This window comes from Rhinopithecus roxellana, chromosome 10 (assembly GCF_007565055.1).
Source record: "Rhinopithecus roxellana isolate Shanxi Qingling chromosome 10, ASM756505v1, whole genome shotgun sequence".
In the NCBI taxonomy this organism is placed as follows: domain Eukaryota; kingdom Metazoa; phylum Chordata; class Mammalia; order Primates; family Cercopithecidae; genus Rhinopithecus; species Rhinopithecus roxellana.
In genome coordinates, this window is record NC_044558.1 from 30,634,620 (window position 1) to 30,656,291 (window position 21,672).

Genomic DNA, 21,672 nt, shown 5'->3' on the forward strand with positions numbered 1-21,672 from the left:
ACTTTGGAATAAGCAGACAACCACCACAACAGTAACTCTTTCTGCTTCTTCTTTTGAGGGGTGGCTATATATATGAGAGCAGGTACATTGTCTAGAAGCCATTTACCTCCTCACCAGGTATAGAGATTTAAAAAAATTGACCCATTGAAAGCAGCTATGAGACATGGGAGCCCTACAACCTTCAAATGTACATATTTTAGTTCAGTCCCGCTTAGTTTAATGAACTAGATCAACCTTTCTGCATACATGTTTTCAGTATTCTCACCTTCTCTGCATCTAGGGCAGAATATCAAATTTGGGTTAAAAATTAGTAAGAATACTTTGCAAAAAATTAGCTCTGATTGTAAAAATGATTTTCACGTAAACGATTAACTGAATGACTAAACCTCAAATTCAGTGTTTGATAATTCAGAAATGTTTGATTCTGAGAAATTATACTTTTTATATTATGTCCTCGACTATTGTTCTTTAAAAATGTGTTTTCTGGCTGGGCAAGGTAGCTCACGCCTATAATTCCTGCACTTTGGGAGGCCAAAACGGGCCGACCACTTGAGGTCAGGAGTTCGAGACCAGCCTGGTCAACATGGTGAAGCCCCATCTCTACTTAAAATACAAAAAATTTGCCGGGCGTAATGGAGCATGCCTGTAATCTCAGCTACCCGGGAGGCTGAGAATTGCTTGAACCCGGGAGGCGGAGGGTGCAGTGAGCTGAGATCCTATCATTGCACTCCAGTCTGGGCAACAGAGCAAGACTCTGTCTCAAAAACACAAAAAAGAAAGAAAAAATGTTTTCTACATCCTTTGTAATGTGAAATATAAAATGAATAATCAGAGCAGAGGACACTTTCCTTACATAAGATGAAAATCAGAAAGCAACTTTCTATTCCCTCCAGTTTTATTTACTAAGGGGAAAATTACATATTTAAACTCAGATTTGTAACTCCTTAGAAAATACAAAGTATAAGAATGAATTTCAAGAACAATCAATGCTATGTGTAGAAATACATAAAAACAAGTGAAGAATTATTGCATCTGCAAGAATGTTTACAGTATTTATGTATCCCCTATTAGCCAGGAAAATTTTAACAGTTATTTTCTTGTTCATGAACTGGAAAATGTTTTGTCATCTTTCAGATAATTTCTCTTATCTGGTCAAAATGGGGGCATTACTTCCCACACAAACATAACCTGACACAAACGCTTGCAGAAGAGTTCTGTTTTTCCCTCTTCAAGGTGACTGTGCCCAAACTCACTGAAGAAAACTAGCACATTCACAAATAAAATTATAAAATTATTTTACTTTTTCTTATAGACACCTTTGTACATAATAGCCTGTGTGGATGTATGTAGTTAGTGTATTCAGGCTTACAAAAAAGCTCACTGAAGCCTGTGACAGAAGCATATGAGGTCCCTGGTGGGTACTGAGTTCCATGAGAATTTGCAATTTTTCTTTACTGTATTGTTCCAAGGGAATTAATAGCCACATGTGTCAATGTGCTGTCACTGTAATCAGGTTGGAGTGACTGTTAATTGCCATGGAAAACATGTGGATTTTACTAATAAAATGACTGATTCTTTCCATTTCCATTATCCTCACCCCGTTTGATTTTACAACTTTTGTTTGGTATTCTGTCCTGTTGAACTACACAGATACATGTGGATGGGTAGATAGGTAGCTAGTAGCTAGATTGCTAGATTGTTTTGTCCTTTGTAAAATAATTTCATTACAGGTGATGAAGAGGTCGGCTACTAACAGGAAACTAGTTAGGATCTCTATTCATTTGCATAGAAAAAATTCAATTTATCATTTTTAAAGTTGTGTGTTGTGATAAGTAGTTATAAAACAATACTGAAGGTCTGGGCGTGGTAGTTCAAGTCTGTAGTCCTAGCACTTTGGGAGGCCAAGGTGGGCAGATCACGTGGTCAGGAGTTCAAGACCAGCCTGACCAACATGGTGAAATCCCATCTCTACTAAAATACAAAAAAATTAGCCAGGCATGGTAGTGTGTGCATGCAATCCCAACTACTTTGGAGGCTGAGGCAAGAGAATCGCTTGAACCCGGGAGGTGGAGGTTGCAATGAGCCGAGATCGCGCCACTGCACTCCAGCCTGGGCGACAGAGTAAGACTCCGTCTCAGTAAAAAATAAATAAATAAATAAATAAAATAAAATAAAATAAAATAAAATTTCAACCATTCTTTCTTTAGGTGCTATCAAATTGATGCTTGATTCCAGGGGGAAAGGGCAAGTATGTTATGAGTTGTTATGAACTCTTACAAAAAGAAAAGCATCTGGTATTTCAAGAGCATTCATGAGTTTCCTAGTGTTGTATGTCAGCTAGGTGGTGGTGCATTTCCACAAGAAGTGTGCTAGTAAACACGTGTTAATGTTTAAGAGAAGGTTAGCTTTAGCCAAAGAATACTTTGCTTTATTTCAAATTTCAAGTTTTCTACAGGGTCCCTTTTTCTTGTTATGGACTTAGAAGTTGATATTTTTTACATACTTGCACACTTTTATGAGACTTTCATATAAATTCATATTTATAGGAAGAATTCATGAATTTGTTCTCTGATTACATTGATATATGTGTACAAATGAGCTGCTTAGAAACTGTGATGTGTAATTTGAAATTAGTAAGGGATATGTTAGGTAACTAAAATGTATGAATAAAAATTAAGTAGTTCCTATGAATTGAGTTGTAAGAAGGGACTCTGCAGTCAGTTCACTCATATGACCATGTTTTGTTAATCAGGGTTCTCCAGAGAGACAGAATTTGTAGATATAGACACAGATATATGAGAGGAGACTTGTTAGAGAGGTTGGCTGACATGATTACGGAGGCTGAGAAGTCCTGTAACAGGCCATCTGCAAGCTGGAGACCCTGGAATTCTGGTAGCATTGCTCAGTCTAAGTCCAAAGGCCTCAGAATGAGGGAAGCCAATGAATGATGTCACTCTTAGTTCAAGACCAAAGGCTTGAGAACTCAAGGACCACTTGTATAAGTTCTCGACTCCAAAGATAGGGGAGCCTGGAGTTGTTGTCCAGGGATAGGAGAATTATGTATTCCAACTTCAGCAGATGGGTGCACACATTCACCTTTCCTCTGTTCTTGTTCTTTCTGGTCTTGCCTTTTTGGATGCCCACTCGCACTGAGGAAAGATCTTCTCATCTTCTCCACTCAGACTCACATATTAGTCTCCTCTGGAAACATCTTCACAGACACAAGCAAAAATAATGCTTTACCAGATTGCTAGATATTTCTTAATTCAGCCAAGTTGACACCTAAAATTAACCATCACACATTATTATTGTTACTCTAGTGCAACTTGTATTAGTACCAACAGATTTTAGTGACTAACATCCTCCTTATTTCATTAAAAAGGCATTCTTTGATATCTGATTCAAATAATATCTAATATTCTAAATTGAGAACTAATCTGTAGAAAATACAAAAACAGATTAGCACCCTCCACCCCTCATAGGAGCATTTTAATAAAGAATTGTTCCTGTTCAGCCCCACCAAAGCATGAATTTCTTGCTTTGGAGTATAATAATGTAAATATTTAATGTTCTCATAAAGGAAATTGGTCTTGTCAAGTTTAGAGAGAAGAGTCATCTCTATTTGTTTCTAAATCTGTATAAAGGCCACATTGTCATTCACCCAGATGTATTATCTTCACAGTAACTCATCCATAAGAAGATTAAAAACATCTGGATTATTGACTGAATTTTTCATTTTCTTTTTTACCCAGAGATAGAGAAACAGAGGTGTTACAATCATAATTTAAAAAGGGAAAACGAAAAGATAATGGTTTCATTAAAATATGGTAATTCATGTGCCAAAACAAAAAGAACAGCCAGAACTTCCTTATCCTCAGCTGTACGATCCCCAAATAAAACACTATATTGTTACAGAAGTCAGACAGGAAGCACAATTTTGGAAGAAAAGAACTGTCAGTGCAGTGCATGGTGGCATTTACAGGATTATTTTTCTTGTGATTTAAGATCACTATAAAGGAATTATGTTTTTACAAGTAAATGAGCTAGTACAAAAAAAAATTATTTGTTAAGGTTCAGAGACTTACTATTAAATCCTAAACACAGTAGATCTATTTTTGTCTGTCCTTCCTTCCTTCCTCCTCCTTTTCCTTCCTTCCCTCCCTGCCTCTCTCCTCGCTCTCTTCCTCCCTTCTTTCTTCCTTACCTCTCTTCCACACTTCTTCCCTCCCTCCCTTCTTTTATTTCCTCCTTCCTTCCTTCATTCCTATTTGCTATAAGATATGGTATTGGTTTTTGAAATGATTGTAACAAAACATCCTGGAGTCCCAAAGTTTAATGTTATTTAATCCTAGATAAAAACACTTCGTTCTTTCTCTTGCTATCACTCAATTAATTCATGACAGCTACAAAGATAGAATACTCAACTTCCACAATGGCTTTTTATAAGGGAAAACTTAGTGAAGGGTTTAGTTCAACAAAATTCAGATTATTTTTACTTATTGACAGGACACTATCTGTGTACTTACCATCAGAAGCTCTAGAGCTCATATTGAAAGTGTTTCAAGTGTCCTCATGTCCAGGTACTGATGACATAGTCGAAATGAAGTAATGACCACCAACTTGAGCAGCACGAGGTGATTTTGTTGTTTGTTCGTTTTCATCACTTTAATGGAGGAATAAAATTCTTAGATAATTCACAGAATTTTTTAAACTCTAAGGAAAAATTTCAATGAGAAACCAGTAGTCATCTAATGAACTGAGACATTGGTTATGATTGAAATGGTTGATCTTACTTTATCTGCCTTGAGCCATCTTTGTGGAGTTCTTTTATCTTGAGGTATTCTGAATATTTCACTCCATATTTGATTGAACTGCTTCAGTTTTAATTGCAACTGCAGTTCTGAATTAACTATAGTCTATATATAGCCTAACTCTCCCTTCTTTGGGGAATAATCCGGTAATTCTGAATTTTGTTAAAGTGGACCCAAAGTTTCCAGCAAACTTCAGTCATCTCCTAAATCTAAACTATTGATTCTAAGGGTACACATACCCTAATGCTATGTTACTAAAATGTGCCATGGCTACTTGACATGATTTCTTATTTTTGCACAGCTTGGCAAGTTAGAATTCCTGACAGCAGACAACTGAGGCAAGACTTTTAAATACAAAAGTTAACGAGGCTGATCAAATTTAATCCTTATTCTTAGGGATCTCTGGAGAAGATTCACTAACTCAGAAATTTTTTAAGACAGTAATATGTTTTGTTTACAAAAATCAAAACCACAAAGTAGAATAATTACTAAGAGTTGGATAACAGAGATCTCTGTGGGAAATGTTACAGGCACAACTACAGCCCTGTCTCATTCCTCCTAAGTAAACAAATTGTAAAACACTTAACTAGGATTTGAGGATTTGACAGGTAAGGTATTAAAGTCTAAGTTATTTTTTTTCCTTGGTCATCCTCTTCCGTTGTTACTCTTGAATTCTCAGACATTTTTCTTTCATGTGTCCATGTTGATATACTGAATTGCAGATGGATTTTAATCTGTCAGCCTGCAGTTCTCTATATTTAGGCTATAATAGGAAATTTTATATCCCTGGAATCAGCATTGAGAACATTATGCCTCTTGTTATTTCTTTCACTTTTTAAAACATTTTACAACCGTGTGTTATATATGTGACTTTATCCGAATTTACTTAGCTTGTGTCCTGTGCAAAATCTCGTATATTTACTGCAAAATAGATTCCTAGGCATACCTAAGCGTAAGAGGCCCCATATGGCTAATGTGACAATGAAGAAAGTATATTCTTGGTGACTTGAGGACTCCATCTTGAATTATTTAAAAATCTGTTTTCTGTGGTTTGGGTACCAATAGCCATTAGCAAATATTCCTCTGGCTGCAGATCCTGGAGCAAAATATTTCCATGTGCTATCAAATGCTGCCTTCTGGATTTTGCTTTTTAACTGCTTATTATTCTCTGCTTCTGTATTTTACTCAGTAATTTTTGAGTCTATCAAAATTGCACTATGGTGGGAGGGTTTCTTTAAAGTTCATGTCTGTGTTTCAAAGATAATGGATTGAATTAGTGTGAAATGCAAACTGTAGAACTCAAAGAGCTGGGTTGTACTGAACTGGCAAAACACGGCCCCATGAACTGGGTTGCCCAGGAGATACCTTAGGCTACTTTCGAATAGTAGAACGCAAATAATCTTTCAATAATGTGAATGACTTAACTACATCTGATACATCTTTGTTTTTCACAATTTAATGGTCAGAAATACATTTTTTTATTCCATTCATAGAAAAGGTATTTTTTGGTAAATGTAGCATGAAAAGTTGTGATGGGGGAAAAAGCAGTTATATAGACATGGTGTCATCTCAGCAACATGTAGCTAGAGATGGCGTGACAGCATCCATCTGGTGAGAGAGAAAAGAAGCCCTATGTCATTATCGTTGCCTGGCAACAGCATTTTTTCTCATTTAGAGTAGTCTTCATTAGTTTAAAGTAGGTGATTTTCACTGATAATTTGAAAAGCCGGAGCTTAGAAGTGAGCTGCATGAATTTGGTTTGTGGAAAGAATAACCTTTTGTCAAACATAAGGTATGCTTAATAAGGCTTTCTCTTTCTGAAAGTGAATAACTGTTTACAAACTGCTAATCCACCTGAGAATGAATTCCCAAAGCAAACACCCTCATTGAATTAGACATGTTCATCTTCATAGCATTATAATGTAAAAAGAACATAATTTTTAAAAAATATGATAGCACAAATTAGTTGAGAGATGTAGAATTGTGTTTTAGAATCACTATTTGTGCTCATTATTATATATCAGTGATAATGCTTTGGCAAGAGACTAAACGCTGGGAAATCGATTAATAATATAAAGTTGGTTTGGCCTTTGAAATACTTGTTCCAATTCTCCTCCTACCCTTGGCAAGGATCACATATAAACCATGTTGGAAAGGTGAAAATATGTCACCTTTTTATAGATCTTCACAGGAACAAGAGTTATCTATACCTTCCTTTGACAAACTTTACTGTCTGAAAATTTGATTCTCCCTGCTACATGTAAACCCCTGCACTGGGCCTACTTCCCCCACAAAACAATTTCCAATCCCTCTTTTGCTGTGAATTTTAATTTGGAAAAGAGCAGGTGGCTATTCTCCTTGGAGAAACAATGTGAGTAGCAAAAAGTGATGCAGAATCCAGTAGGACTGCCTTTAAATCCCAATTCAGCCACTTACTCTATAGCCACGGGCAAATCCTTGATCTTCAGTTTCCTCAGGACTAATTGAAAGCTTTAAGTAAAGTGAAATATGTACTAACAACCTAGAAGAATTCCTGGTATATAGTCAGCACTCAAAAAATACTATTTTTATTTTGCTTTCTATAAATAGCCCTTCATGTATGTAAAGGCCATCTTTAGAATCTTGGCCTGTAAATAATTCAGCTTCAAAAAAACTTAGACTGTAAAAGTGGAATTTATGTTTGAGAAAATCTAACTGTAGAGATTTTACTTTCCTTGAGTCAACTAACTAGTTGGCATTAGGACCAGAACTCTCATTGTTCTGTGCTGTCCTGGGTCCTCTCCCCATAGCTTTTATCTCATGCCTTCATTAACTCAGCCTTTCTTATCTAAACACAAGGTTATTTATGGGCTTCTCCATTGAGTCCTCCACAGTTAGAGGCAATGTGCTGGTAAGGGAGTAGGATAAGACCAGTGTCTCATAGCTCGAATTAATGGTCTTCTTCCTGTACAAAAAGTTATGTTGCTTTGAATTAAGTATTTTAAACTAAAATCGTACTATCTCCTGAACACAAAGATTAAATTGATTTTCTTTCACTAGTGTACATCTCACTGTGTCTGCTTTCTTTCTGCTACCTATTCAAGTTATTTATAGTTCACTGTAAAGATTCAGAGGTGGGGAGACTGGTTTCTTTACAAATTGCCTCTATGCCTATCATGATGCTGTGATTAATATGATTCAGCAGTACTAGGTTACTGCATTGATTTATTCCTAAGTCTTCTGCTTGCAGCATGGGCTACCGACTTCTAAATCCATATTGTTTTAATGTGGTTTCTGGAACCATTGTAAAGGCAGAATGGCAGATTGCCAGATCCAGCGGGAGCTCTCATTTACAGAGCTGGACTTGTGAACTTGCCACCCCATCTTCCTCTTAACCCTCGTTCACATCTAGTTTTTAACTTTTGAGCCATAACGCTGGGGGTTAACTCGGCCTTTTCCCTCTTGCTTTTGCCCCATATCCAGACAATCACCAAGATATTTTGATCTTGAATATAATTAAAATTTGATCGTATCTTCCATTGCCAGTCACCTGCACCAGACCGTCCACATCTATCTGATTTATTGCTTTGCGTTGGGATCATCAGTTTAGTGCTCCAGTTAGCAACCGCAGAGATTTTTCTATAATGCAGTTCTGAGTGAATCACCTCTGTGAAACTCTCCATGTCTCCCATTGTTCCTGGAACAATATTCAAATTTCTTAACACGGCATGAAAGGCATTTCATGATCTGCCTCTGTTCACTTCTTTCACTTGGTATCTCATCATCTCCCTAAGTACAGCTGCCTCCCGCAAGCTTTGCTCTGCTGAATAACTCACAGTCCTTTGACGGTCTAACTTCTCAACCTTTATACATGCTGCAATTTCTATTTGGCATGTATTTATGCCCTCAGCACTTTCTTCTTCCAAAAAGAAATACCTTTTAGTGAATAGAATATATTCAATAAATACTTACTGAATGACTGTCCTTTGAATATCATTCTTGGAAAAAGAAAATCTTGTAAAGGAATTATAATAGTAACATATAGTTTTTATCTTCCTGGAGTCCTCTATTTTTCTTTTCTTTCTGGTTCATTTTGGGATTGCATTCTGTGATTTGCTACTTATTTTTTAGGCCCTTGATCTTTATCATGGGAGCCTAAAATCATGTTAGAAGTATGCATTTACTAGTCAGCAAACATTTCCCAAGCACAGAATGTCAGGGACTGGACTGTTTGGTCCTGCCGATACGAATGACTCTCAGGCACACAGACTGATTTCAACTGCAGGCTAGGAGAATGTTTTTTGTTAACTACATGCACTTTTTCTTGAGACTTGCGCTAAATCTTTTTTAAAAGGTTATATAACATTTTTAATGGGTAATGTTCCAAGTATTTATTGCTATGTAAAAAAAAAAAAAAAAAAAAAAAAAAAATCCCTCCAGAACCTGGCAGCTTAAAACAACAACCATATCTCATGATTTTGTGGATCATAGGCAGAAATCAGCCAGGGATTCTGGTGCTCCAAGTACTGTTGACTAAAACAACTCGTACAGTATTCAGTGATGAATTTGTTACCTGAAAGAGCTCCCGATCCAGACTCCAAGAGGGGGTTCTTGGGCCTCACACAAGATTGAATTCAGGGCAAGTCCATAAAGTGAAAGCAAGTTTATTATGAAAGTAAAGGAATAAAAGAGTGCTACTCCATAGGAAGAGCAGCCCAAATGGCTACTAGTTGACTATTTTTATAGTTATTTTTAATTATGTGCTAGACAAGGGGTGGATGTTTCGTGAGTTTTCTGGGAAAGGGATGAGCACTTCCCAGAAGTCAGGGTTCCTCCCCTTTTTAGACCATATAGGGTAACTTCCTGACATTGCCATGGTATTTGTAAACTCAGGGCACTGGTGAGAGTGTCTTTTAGCATGCTCATGCATTATAATTAGCACATAATGAGCAGTGAGGATGACCAGAGGTCACTTCCATAAAACATTTTTGTTTTGGTGGGTTTTGACCAGCTGGTTTACCTCATGCTGTTTTATCAGCAAGGTCTTTGTCACCTGTATCTTGTGCCAACTTCCTATCTCATCCTGTGACTAAGAATGCCTAACCACTTTGGAATGCAGCCCAGTAGGTCTCAGTATTATTTTACCCAGCTCCTATTCAAGATGGAGTTGCTCTGGTTCAAATGCCTCTGACGTATTTTCCCCCTCCCTTTTATAAAAGAACCCTAATCCTAAGGATTGTAGAGGGATGAAAATCCATCTTCTGTAACTTCTTCAGGCTGAATAGAGGCGATGATATTCCTGCCTGTTGAGTCTTTTGTATTCAGGTTAGAGAGGAACTTGGTCAGAAAGCATGAGTATGTTGAGGACGACTCATAACTCTTGGATTCCATCAAAAGGTGATATCTGAAAGATTTTAAGTGTTCAATTTAAGAGAGCATCAAGTAAGCTTATCCTGCATTCCTACACATAGAGTACAACAGCAATATATTCCACAAGAGTAAAGCAAAATAAGTAAAAACTATCCCAAGTAAACTAAATAAGAAGGCTTTCTATGAACTTGGCAACTGTTGGAACCAAACTGATATGGGGTTGGTAGCTGATTCCAATATATACCCAGAATTAGAATACGAATCTGGAATTTTACATTACTCATCCCTCTTGTTTATTCTGAGCTGCAGTCAGAGATAACTGATTGGTTCACAGCAATAATCAAGGTCAGTCTAAATTACAGGAAAAAACTCAAAAACAATTGATGAGACTGGAATCTAATAGCAGGTATACCATAGTTCTTGAAAAATAATCTTCTCTCTCCGGTCTCCCATTTTTACTAAAGATAAATCATGGTAAGACTGATTTGCCTATAAAAATAAGCTTTAGTATTATACTTGGCCTAATTATTTGTATAAAGTGCAGCAAGGATAATTATTTTTCACATAGCCTTTTTAAATTTGGCTTTGATGGAATTTTAATTGATTTTTAATTTAATTAATTAATTTGCCACTGTTGTTGTTGTTTTGAGAAAGTGTCTCACTTTGTTGCCTAGGCTGGAGTGCAGTGGTGCTATCAGGCTCTTGAGCTCCCAGACTCAAGTGATCCTCCCACCTCAGCTTTCCCAATAGCTGGGACTGCTGGGTGTGCACCACCATACTTGGTTAATTTTTGTATTTTGGGGCGGTTGACATGGGGTTTCACCACGTTGCCCAGGCTGGTATCAGACTTGTGAGCTCAAGCAATGCACCTGCCTTGGCCTCTCAAAGTGCTGGGAATGCAGTCATAAGCCTCTTTTTTTTTTTAATTTTTAATTTCAATTTTTGTGGATACATGATGTATATATTTATAGTTGTATGAAATATACAGGCATGCAGTACGTAATAATCACATCATGTTAAAAGGGGTAGATTAAGGATTTTTTATAAGAACTGCCAAATTCTTTTTTAGAAATATATCAGTTTTATACATGCTCACACTTACATAACAAAAGGGATTATCTTTGGTTTATGTGGACCATCTACCCACACAGTCTGTCTGTCATCTGCCACCCAACTGGGCCCTAGTCTTTCTGTCAATCTTGTGAATTCTTGTGTGGATTGGTCCCTGATGTTTAGAAAGCCACAGAAATCTATTAACCAATTATTCTAATACAGCTTCTGTCTGTCTCTGCATTTCCTGCTACACATCTCTCTTGCAGCCCAAATAAAATAAACATGGACATAGAAACTTAATGGTGTGTAAGTATTTAAATAAATTATATTTACATTGTCATAATTCATTAACTTTTTGTTCAAAAGCCCTCATTAGCTTACAACGTCACTCAGACTAAGGTCTTAGGATGACTTTGAAGTATTTATGCACGATCTGCCTCCTCATTATTTCTCTGACCTTATTTCATATTAATACTTTCTATTAATTCTGTGATTTTATTTCAGTCACATTGGCTGCCTCACTGTTCTCAAACACTCTAGGTATAAACTGACCTCAGGACCGCTGAACTTGAGGTTCCCTTCTCTTATTTTCTTTTTCCCTAAATATCTGTGTGTCACATGTCCTCTCTTATTTCAGATGTTTACTTAAATGTCACCTTCTCAGGGAGATCTTTTCAGTACAAAATTGCAAACCCTCTCCATGACATTTCATACTCGGTTTATATTTCCTTTTTCTGTTACTATTTATCACTCTTTTACACACAACATATTTTACTTTTGTATAATATGTTGTTCATTATCTCCCCAGTTAGAAATTGGGAGATCTCCATGTGGCTAGAAATTTTGGCTGCTTTTGTTTATTGTTGTATCTCCAGTTCTAACAACAGCACCTAGCACATAATAACTGCTCAAAAACTATTTGCTAATAAGTGATTTTTACCACCACTACTGTTATTTGCAAGTATGGGAGACTGGGCTCCCTTCCTGCCACAGGGGTTTTTCTTCCTCTACTGAGACACAGTCTAGGTGATTTTATTCCCTTTTCAACCTCTGTCGGTTACTTGAGAACTTCAGAAGTGGCACTTGTCTATTCCATTCTTCTCCTTCTTTGAAAGAACTATGAAACTAGAACAAGTTATTTAAATTTTCTTGGCTAAGCCTCAGAATTTTTCTTCAGTGAAAAGAATATTCCCTTTTCTCCTTATAGTCTTGTAGTAGTGGGACTAAATGCAATTATATAGATTAAAATTACTTGACTCTTGGTATATAGCATAATTCATATTGGAAAAAAATATGTATCTAGTTGTCTTCCCTGTTTTTACTTCAGAGTTAGAAATTTTAAAGACAATTCATTTAGGTAAAAACTTATTATATAATAAAGTAGAGTGAATCAGTAAAGATATGCAGTAAATATACCATGAAGTTTGTCCTTTCTTAAAAACAAGGACATTTCTCTATTAGCTTCTAATGCAGAGTGAGTATAAACGCGCTAAGGTGATATTCTTCACACCCGTCAATTCCCTGTTCATCTTGTTCCTAGCTATCTCTTATCTAAAGAAACTATGCTGGTGATTTGCTGAACATTTTGTGTTTCTAAGGTGAGGTGCTTTTGTAAAGATTTCTCTAAATGAAGTATCCAATGCTCTTCTACAAAGAGAATGCTTTGGTTTGTTTACTGTGGCTATTTCCCATTACAACATGACATCTAGATTTCTTGTCTCCCTTTTAAATAACTGCTAGCCACTTAATTATAGCCTGGGTAGTGTGAAGCAGATGTTTTTAGAACATCCTTGAAATGGGGCTTTGGGAGTCTGTAGGATTTCAGTTAAGGATTGAAGCATGCTTAGGGGTTGTCACTAACCAGAAGCCTATTCTGCACATGGACCAGTTTGAGAGCAAGAGTGTTTATCTTGTCTGTGTGCATAAGTGTGTGAGAAAACATGTATATGTTTATATTGAAGATGCGTCAGTCCATGGGTCCCAGGACATTCAGAGTTACAAAGAAGGAGAACCAAAGTATCTGTAACAACAATTATGGTCTTTTTCAGCTCACTTTTGTCCTATCTATGATTCCCTAATATGCTTAGAGTCCTAGGAACTACCATTTTGTCCAATTGTATTTTCTACATGTCACTAGCAGTAGTTCTCTTTCTTTCTTTCTTTCTTTCTTTCTTTCTTTCTTTCTTTCTTTCTTTCTTTCTTTCTTTCTTTCTTTCTTTCTTTCTTTCTTTCTTTCTTTCTTTCTTTCTTTCTTTCTTTCTTTCTTTCTTTCTTTCTTTCTTTCTTTCTTTCTTTCTTTCTTTCTTTCTTTCTTTCTTTCTTTCTTTCTTTCTTTTCTTTCTTTCTTTCTTTCTTTCTCTTTCTTTTCTTTCTTTCTTTCTTTCTTTTCTTTCTTTCTTTCTTTCTTTCTTTCTTTCTTTCTTTCTTTCTTTCTTTCTTTCTTTTTCTTTCTCTTTCTTTCTTTCCTTCTTTTTTCTTTTTCTTTCTCTCTCTTCCTTTCTCTTTTCTCTTTTCTTTTCTTTTCTTGATGGAGTCTCGCTCTGTTGCTCAGGCTGGAGTGCAGTGGTGCAATCTCAGCTCACTGCAACCTCCACCTCTTGAGTTCAAGCAATTCTCCTGCCTCAGCCTCCCGAGTAGCTGGGATTACAGGTGTGTACCACCACGCCTAGATAATTTCTATCTTTGTAGTAGAGATGGTGCTTCACCATGTTGGCCAGGTTGGTCCCGAACTCCTGACTTCTGGTGATCCACCAGCCTTGGCCTTCCAAAGTGCCAGAATTACAGGCATGAGCCACCACGCCCAGCTAGCAATAGTTCTTCTTCTAATCCTATGAATGAATCAGTCAAAATAAAGTCAACAAGACACTTGAATTATTAATGTGCAAAGTATAAACATATATTATCTACTTTAGGTAACCTAAATAAATAATCATTTTCAGCACCCTTAAGATTAAGACTCAAATTAATCATATAGAAAAATAAGCTTTTCATAGTTGTGATTATAATCACAACGTGTAAAAAAGATGAAAGATAAGGATTATAAATAAATAATTACTATAGAAAGATGCTTGGGAATCTCAGGAGGTTCATATATAAGCTTACTTAGGCAATGAATATGGACAACGCTTCATTAATCCTTCCTTGCAGTCTCGCAGCTTTATTTAAGACTACATTATACTCTCACCTTCTTTTCCTACATCCCCCTTCTCCCAGTGCGATAGGAAGAGCAGAGTGATAACGTCTTTCATGAGAATCCACACTGAGATGTGGCGAACAATGGGGCAGTTAGAGTTTTCTCGAGGTGTGTTTTTGTTTGTTTTCCTTTTAGACAGCAGGTACAAGAGTCATTGGTAGGTACACTTTGGATTCTAGAGCCATCTGTTGACAAGCTATGAAAGCTCTATGGTGTTAAGAACTGTAGAGAGTTTGAACACCAGGTAACTGGAGTATCCCTATTGACAAACTAAACTTAATAAGAAATACTTCTAAATAGATTTACTCTAGCAACTTCCTTGCACCAGGTAGTAGAGGTAACAAAAGCTTCTTGAAGGTGGTACCTCCTTTCCTAATGTGTCTGAGTAGCTTCTCTTCCTATTACCATCTTATTCGTTCTGTGTACCTTCTTTTAAGCACCTCACTCTACAAGACTGTTTCCTGTCATCACCCTGCTCTTGTCTCTCGTATCCATTTCGAAGGATAGCTGAGGTGAGCACCTAGACATTTCTGAAAAAACAGAGGGGGAAATGCTGTTAACGTTTCCGACCGTGCGGATTTCCTCCCTTGCTTTGATTATGTTGTGGGGAAAATCAGCAAGAGTATTACATGGCTATGGATTGCCATTTCATAAAATACCTTCCCCCCCACTTTTTTTTTTTTTTTTTTTTGGTCATGCTTGGAAAATACTTTAGAACTTTTTGTTAAACATCAGAAATGTCTGCTATGGTTACTTGCCGATGATCCTCAGCAGTGACCATATGGCTTCGCATCTTTAGCGTAGACTGTGACTTAGGAACTGTCTTTTGATGTTCAAGAGTTCATCTTCTGTTATTGATGCCAGCTGAGCCACCATCCATAAAATGTGAATAATAAAATGAACTACTCTGGAAGGTAAAGAATAGTAATAAATTCTTCCCATCATTCTCAAGTGATATAAATATGTGATAAATTATGGTAGAGCCCATGGTAGAAGGAACACATTCTGAGTACTTCAGAAGATGGATGCCTTTAATTTTTTGGATTACTTTAGATATGATGGGTTTGGCAGTTAATTCCTTGGGTATGTGTATGTGTAGGTTATGTGTGTAATACTAAGCCAGTAATTCCCAAACTTTTCACTATCCAAGTACTATTTTCCTGCCCTTTTGTACATATATATTTCATATTCAAAAGATTGTGTTAACTCCAAACTTGATTTTATCAATATTAATAAGTGCATCCCTCCATTAAAAATAACCACTTTCAGAACTTATAGTTATCAGGTAATAGCTAATATTCTGGCTGTTACAACTTGAGACACAGAAAACAAATTTCGCGTTTTTGTCAGTCATTGCAGACTAATTGTGAGAAAGTTCGTGGTTTTGATGAAATAGTCAGCAGAGTATAATCATCTTCCTCCCTGTGTTTTGGGGCCTCTAACATCCAGGAACAGCAGACTGAACAACTTGATAAAGTATTGCCAAATTCAGCTTTAGATGCAGGTTCTCTAGGCAAGTGTAATTCTTAGGAAATTAGAGCATGATGTTATCCATATATTAAAAGTAATGGCAGAAACCACAATTACTTTTGCATCAACTTAATAATGTCAAAAATCTTTGGGTTACTTATTCTAAAGAATGAGCTAGAAATAACAAAAATATTTTCACAGCTGTGATTAACAATGATAAACAAAATGACTTTAGGTGAGTCAAGAGAAAGCATCTTTTCCAGTGATCATTTAGCTTTTAATGTGTGTTGTAGAACCGTCGCAGTCACATCATTTTCCATTCTTCACGCCTGCTGATCCACAATTGCAAACACTAGAGCAGCCTTTCTTTTCTTTAGAAGAAACACTACTATATAAATTATTCTAATTATGAATTCTTACGTTTTAATACTGTGGATATGTTATAAGTTCCCAGATAGTTTTAAATTTTTAAATAATATATTTGCACTATTCATCTATTCCTAACGCAACTACATTATGTGCCAAACTAGGATGGGGTAGAGTGGGCATGTACTCAAGAAACATTATGATTCCGAGTTAAAACATGAAGTGATAAATAACATTTCTTTCTCCAGAGACTGGATCTCCAATTACAGCATCATGTGTTGGATTAGGCAATTCTAAAACACCTCCACCAGGGCAAGCAGGAAAAAGCGTTCCAGGATACAATGGTAAGGAGTGACCCTGATAATATGTAATGTTAATAAATGTGGCATTTTCTTGTATCTGGTGTGTATTATATTGCATGAAACAAACTAGATGCTTAATTAGAATTCCGTTGAATGAATGTCTTGTATTAAAAATGAATGCCTGAATTTTTGCTATGAAAGTAGGTTGTGGATTTCCAGGATATGTTCTAAATGACTGTCGTAACCACAAAAATAATATCATTTATAAGGTATGTTAGGAATATGGGTGTGAAATTACTATGAAGGAAACACCTGCTGGGGGCCCAGTACTTTACATACATCATTTCATTTCATGTTGAAGTATATTTAATTCAGGGCTATCATTACTATTTTAGAGATGAGTTAACCAACTAGTTAACAGACCAAGTAATTTTCTTAACACCACTGGTTAGATCCTGGAGACAATGCAAACCATTATCCTCAGAATCTGCTTGCTTTTATTTCAAAAGCTGCAATTTCTTATTATATATTACACTTGCTGCCTTTTAATTTAGGAGTGAGGACAAAGTTTTTAAACCTTATTGTTTAAAAATAAAAGCAGACCAGAAGTAGAGGTTCATGCCTGTAATCCCAGCATTTTGGGAGGCGAAGGCAGAATTGCTTGAACCCCGGAAGCAGAGGTTGCAGTGAGCTGAGATCATGCCACTGCACTCCAGCCTAGGCAACACAGCAAGACTCTGTCTCAAAAGATAAATAAATAAATATAAAAATAAAAATAAAAACAAAGGGGGAGAATCCCAAAAGAACACATTTATTTGATGCTGACTTTATGTGACTAAAAGCTATAATATCCTGTCAATTTCTGTTTTTAAATTTACGGTAGTAATCATTATTCAGTAATTTTCCTTGGATGGCTTGGATGGCTCTCCCTAGGTGTATAAATTATACAAGTCATCTAACTTTTCAAACATTGTTTCCTTATTTCTAAATAAGAGTAATATTTTTATATGCTTTCCAGGGCTTCTGTTTTGTGATGTTATGCAACAAAGCATTAACACAGTGTCTACCAGTAGAAAGACAGAATAAGTCTTAGCTAGTAGTGCTACTAAAATTTCAGGAAAGTCAGAGGACTGACTTGAGTTAGACTACCACATTCATTTTACAGACAAGGAAAATGAGGCACAGAGGTTTTGTAAGTTGCTTAAGGTCACACAGTTTGGCTTAACAGAACTATGAAGAAAACCCAGCTTTGGGAGACAAAATATGATTCCTAACATATATTTCTTATTTGTATATAAACTACAAAATTCAGAGATTTGTCTTTTGCTTCTCTAACATAAAAATACTGGATTTTCCTTCTAGGACAATGACTAGTTACAAAAACATGGATCATTTGGTTTAACCTAGCAGATACATTTATAAAAAGACACTTCAGATTTTATTATTATTATTATTATTCGGGGCAGAAATAGATATTCTGTGAAGTCATTGACTTCTCCAGCCCTGGAATGGTGAACCCAGATTTAGTGAAATCCTCTGTTTGAACAGTCTGTCATGTCTTCTCCTTTTATCAGAAGAAATGCCTTTATGTTGAGACATTTTTAGGGGTTTCTGATGGTGGAAGATGTTAAACAGTCCTCTGTTAGTAATTCAGTACCATTTTTATATCTAGTTGTAAGAAATAGTTACGCTTTTTTCCCTTATGTAACTTCAATACAGAAGTTTCTGATTGTCTGAAGGCAACTGGCTTGCAGACAGTATAGGTTAAACATTTATAACCAATGAACCAGTGACTTTATGACTGATGAATTTTATGTTTTGTGATTGTTTAGAAATTAAAATCTTAATGTAAGATTAAATAGTATAATAATAAAAATGGCAGGATCCTTTTAGGAAAGAAAAGAAAATCCTTTTTGTATAAAAACATTTAATTTAATATGACACATTTATTGAGTACCTTATGCAAGTTTGTCACTTTGTATACATTTGAAAAATACTTCTGGCATAAGTGCTATGACAAAGAAACTTCTCCCATTTCATAGACAGGGAAACTGAATAGGTAACAGAATGTGCCTGGGGGCATATGGTGATTTGGCCATTGTACTGGGATTTAGGGAAACAAAGATAAATTAGCCATGGCCTTCATGAACTCACAATCTAATGAAATACAGATACTTCTCCTAACTGTCAATACAGAATTTTAAAACAAAGTGCTTCAGGAACACAAAGAAGGGAACGATTAATTTTTTTTTCTGAGAGCAACAACCTTCTTTTCTCATAGCTGCTTAAGGTAGAATTACCTGGATGAATGAGGCCACATATATAGTCTATTAAAGCCTAGAAGATGATGACTTATCTTCATATTTAGTTTGCACCAAGGGTTACTGAATGTGGATACAAGCTTCAATCTCCTAAACTCTTTTAGGATTTTATCAGGACAGCACAGAAAGTACTGAGATAATATTTGGGAGGATTAAATTGACCTAATTTAAAGCTCCTGAGTAGATATTAAGCTTTAAATCAGAATAAGGGGTTTTTGGTGCTTATAAGTCTTTTATTTTTGTTGCGTATAATAATTTTTGGTGAGTTTAAAAACTTCATTTCCTTTACTTTTTAAAAAGCTTAACATATTTTTAATGGTTCTAATAGATTACAAGGATATATTTAGTGGACATAGACGTAGAGGTGAAATTACCACGTGTTTGAGATATAATGTCTTCATTTAAGGGATATTCTGAAGGAAAATTTTTGATGTTGTTAAGAATCAAATACATGTGATCTTTTTTTTTGTGATATTTTAGTTTATATACGTTCATAGTCTCACAAGAATTAAAAGATTACTTTCTTAAGCTAGAGTTTTTTGGGTTGAATATAAAAATATAGAAAAATATTTAAGCTTTAAAGTTATGTATTTTTATTCAAATATTTATATTTTACTTTGTAGTTATGATTTTGGATGACAACATGCAAAAACTGAAGGCTCGGTGTTTAGGAAATATTGTGGTAAAGTAAGCGAAAATTTCAATACTACTATTTTAAAGGGCAAAAACTGGTGTATATATTAAGAAAAAATGGAGTAATTGCAGTGTTATTGCTACTGAGGCGGTTGTAGAAAGAACTTGTGTGTTGCCTAAGAACTGTGTCAGCTGTGTTGTAATTTAAACATAGAAGCCCCATAAAATACAACCAATTTAAATGCAATTTTCAAAAACCACAAATTTTGTGTCTTTTTAAATAACTTTTTTTTTCATTTTACAGGTTATGTATAGATGATACAGTTAACTTACATACAAAAAATATAAACATGTAAATAAAGTTTCTGTACTCTCACCTTTCAGCAATACATTATTAATTTTGTAATATATATGACTTTCTACATTATTTTTGGTATAGATTCAGGGGTACATTTGCAGGTTTGTTTCATGGTATATTGCATAATCCTAGGGTTTGGGCTTCTAGTGAACCTATCACCCAAATAGTGAACATAGTATCCAATAGGTAGTTTTTCAACCCTTGACTCCCTCCCTCACACATTTTGGAGTCCCCAGAGTTTCTTGTTTTCATCATTATGTCCACGTGTACCCATTATTTAGCTCTCACTTATAAAAGAGAACATGCAGTATTTTATTTTCTGTTTCTGATTTGACTTTCCACTTTTTGACAAACATTTTACAACAGTGAATCAATTTTTTTTTGTGTATTCCTGTTTTCCCTTACCGTTGTCTCATAGGCATGTTTAATTTTTACTCTGTTTTTAAAATTTTTATCCCTGGTATAGGCTTCTTAGCATTTTTTGAATTTTATGATTATAAATAATACTACATTAAACATTTTTTGGTCTTATTTTTCTGCTTTTCTAATAATTACAATAGTATTGAAGAGATTGCTGAAAGTATAATTACTGCGTCAAACAGTATCATCTTATAAAGTTCCAGACTTACCAAATATCCCATCTTCTTAACATTTTTTTAATCATTGTTCATTTGATAGGCAAAAGTGCTACCATTTAAAGTGAAAATATTTAAATTTACTTTAATTACATCAAGACAGGTACTTTAAAATTTGTATGCTAGTGGAAGCAGAAATGGAAGTTGATTAAGTTAGAAGGTTCACAGTATGTGACATTTTAATAATTGAAAGAGAAGTTGCTTTAGTCCCTCTGATTAACATGATATTGACATCTTTACTGATAGAGTTTAAGTAGTAGAATTCACCAGATTGAGCTACTATAAATACAGAACATCAGATTTTAAAAATGATTTGCTTTCCTATTTATTTCTATTGGAAGTCAAAAGAACTCTTATTACATGGCATTCTCAGATTGGTATAAGATTGCTTCCTATAAAGAAGATATTTTAAATTCAATGAAAATTATATGAAAAATGGTGGTTTAAAAAGAGGATGTTTCTTCAGGTAAAAATATTTTAACTGTATAGAAAGCTAATAGAAAGCATACAAGTTATGATGTAATTCTTCTCATGCTCTTATCAGTAAACATGTAAGCACTATATTACTTTGTTAAAAGTTTCCATTTTAAAACAACATATCCAACAAAATGAAAAAATTAAATATTGGACATACCATTTGTATGCACAGTTCTCTGAGCCGGAATCTGTATTAACATAGAGCTAATTCAAATTTGACCTGTTCAAGGGAAAAGCAGCAAGGGAAGAAGGGAAGGGCTGCTAAAGAAATTAATAATTTGAACATGTTTGTGGGTGGATGTTTAGCTTGCTTAGGGAATAAAATGCTTTTTGAAAGCTTTCCAAAGCACTTTAGAAGCATACATTTTTGTATAACCTCCTAACTTTGTGAGTCATCTATTTCATAAAACAACCTTTTGCAAGATCTCAGAGGTGGCATTTGATGCCAGCACGGTTTTAAACTCCTTATGGGTTTTGTCACTCTAATTATGGGCTGCTTCACCCCACATCCATTCAGAGATAATAAAATATAGCAGTGTCCCACGTAAACTGTAATTTTTTTCTTATAGCCATTAGTGTTATTTCAAATACTTAAAACTGACAACTATTGCCTTAAAGCATTCTATGGTTTAGATTGTCACCAATTCACAATTATATTTTTCCCTCTGTATTCCTAAAAGAATTTTATTGTACAGATCCAGGGT

The 21,672-nt window shown here is 35.3% G+C and overlaps 1 protein-coding gene and 1 long non-coding RNA gene across 2 annotated transcripts in view; one reads left to right on the forward strand and one right to left on the reverse strand.

Moving 5' to 3' along the window:
• Nucleotides 1–21,672, forward strand: part of ACSS3 (acyl-CoA synthetase short chain family member 3) — a 174,444-nt gene that overhangs the window by 119,175 nt on the left and 33,597 nt on the right. Inside the window, exons 10-11 of the mRNA XM_010383668.2 lie at nucleotides 16,491–16,586; nucleotides 19,489–19,552. Of these exons, the coding sequence (XP_010381970.1) occupies nucleotides 16,491–16,586; nucleotides 19,489–19,552 (160 nt within the window). The remainder of the gene's footprint in view (nucleotides 1–16,490; nucleotides 16,587–19,488; nucleotides 19,553–21,672) is intronic.
• LOC104678403 lies at nucleotides 2,204–9,514 on the reverse strand. The gene is made up of 3 exons (XR_750178.2): nucleotides 9,364–9,514; nucleotides 4,527–4,663; nucleotides 2,204–3,282 (listed from the first exon to the last, which is right to left on the reverse strand). It is a non-coding gene; the product is annotated as an uncharacterized LOC104678403 (long non-coding RNA).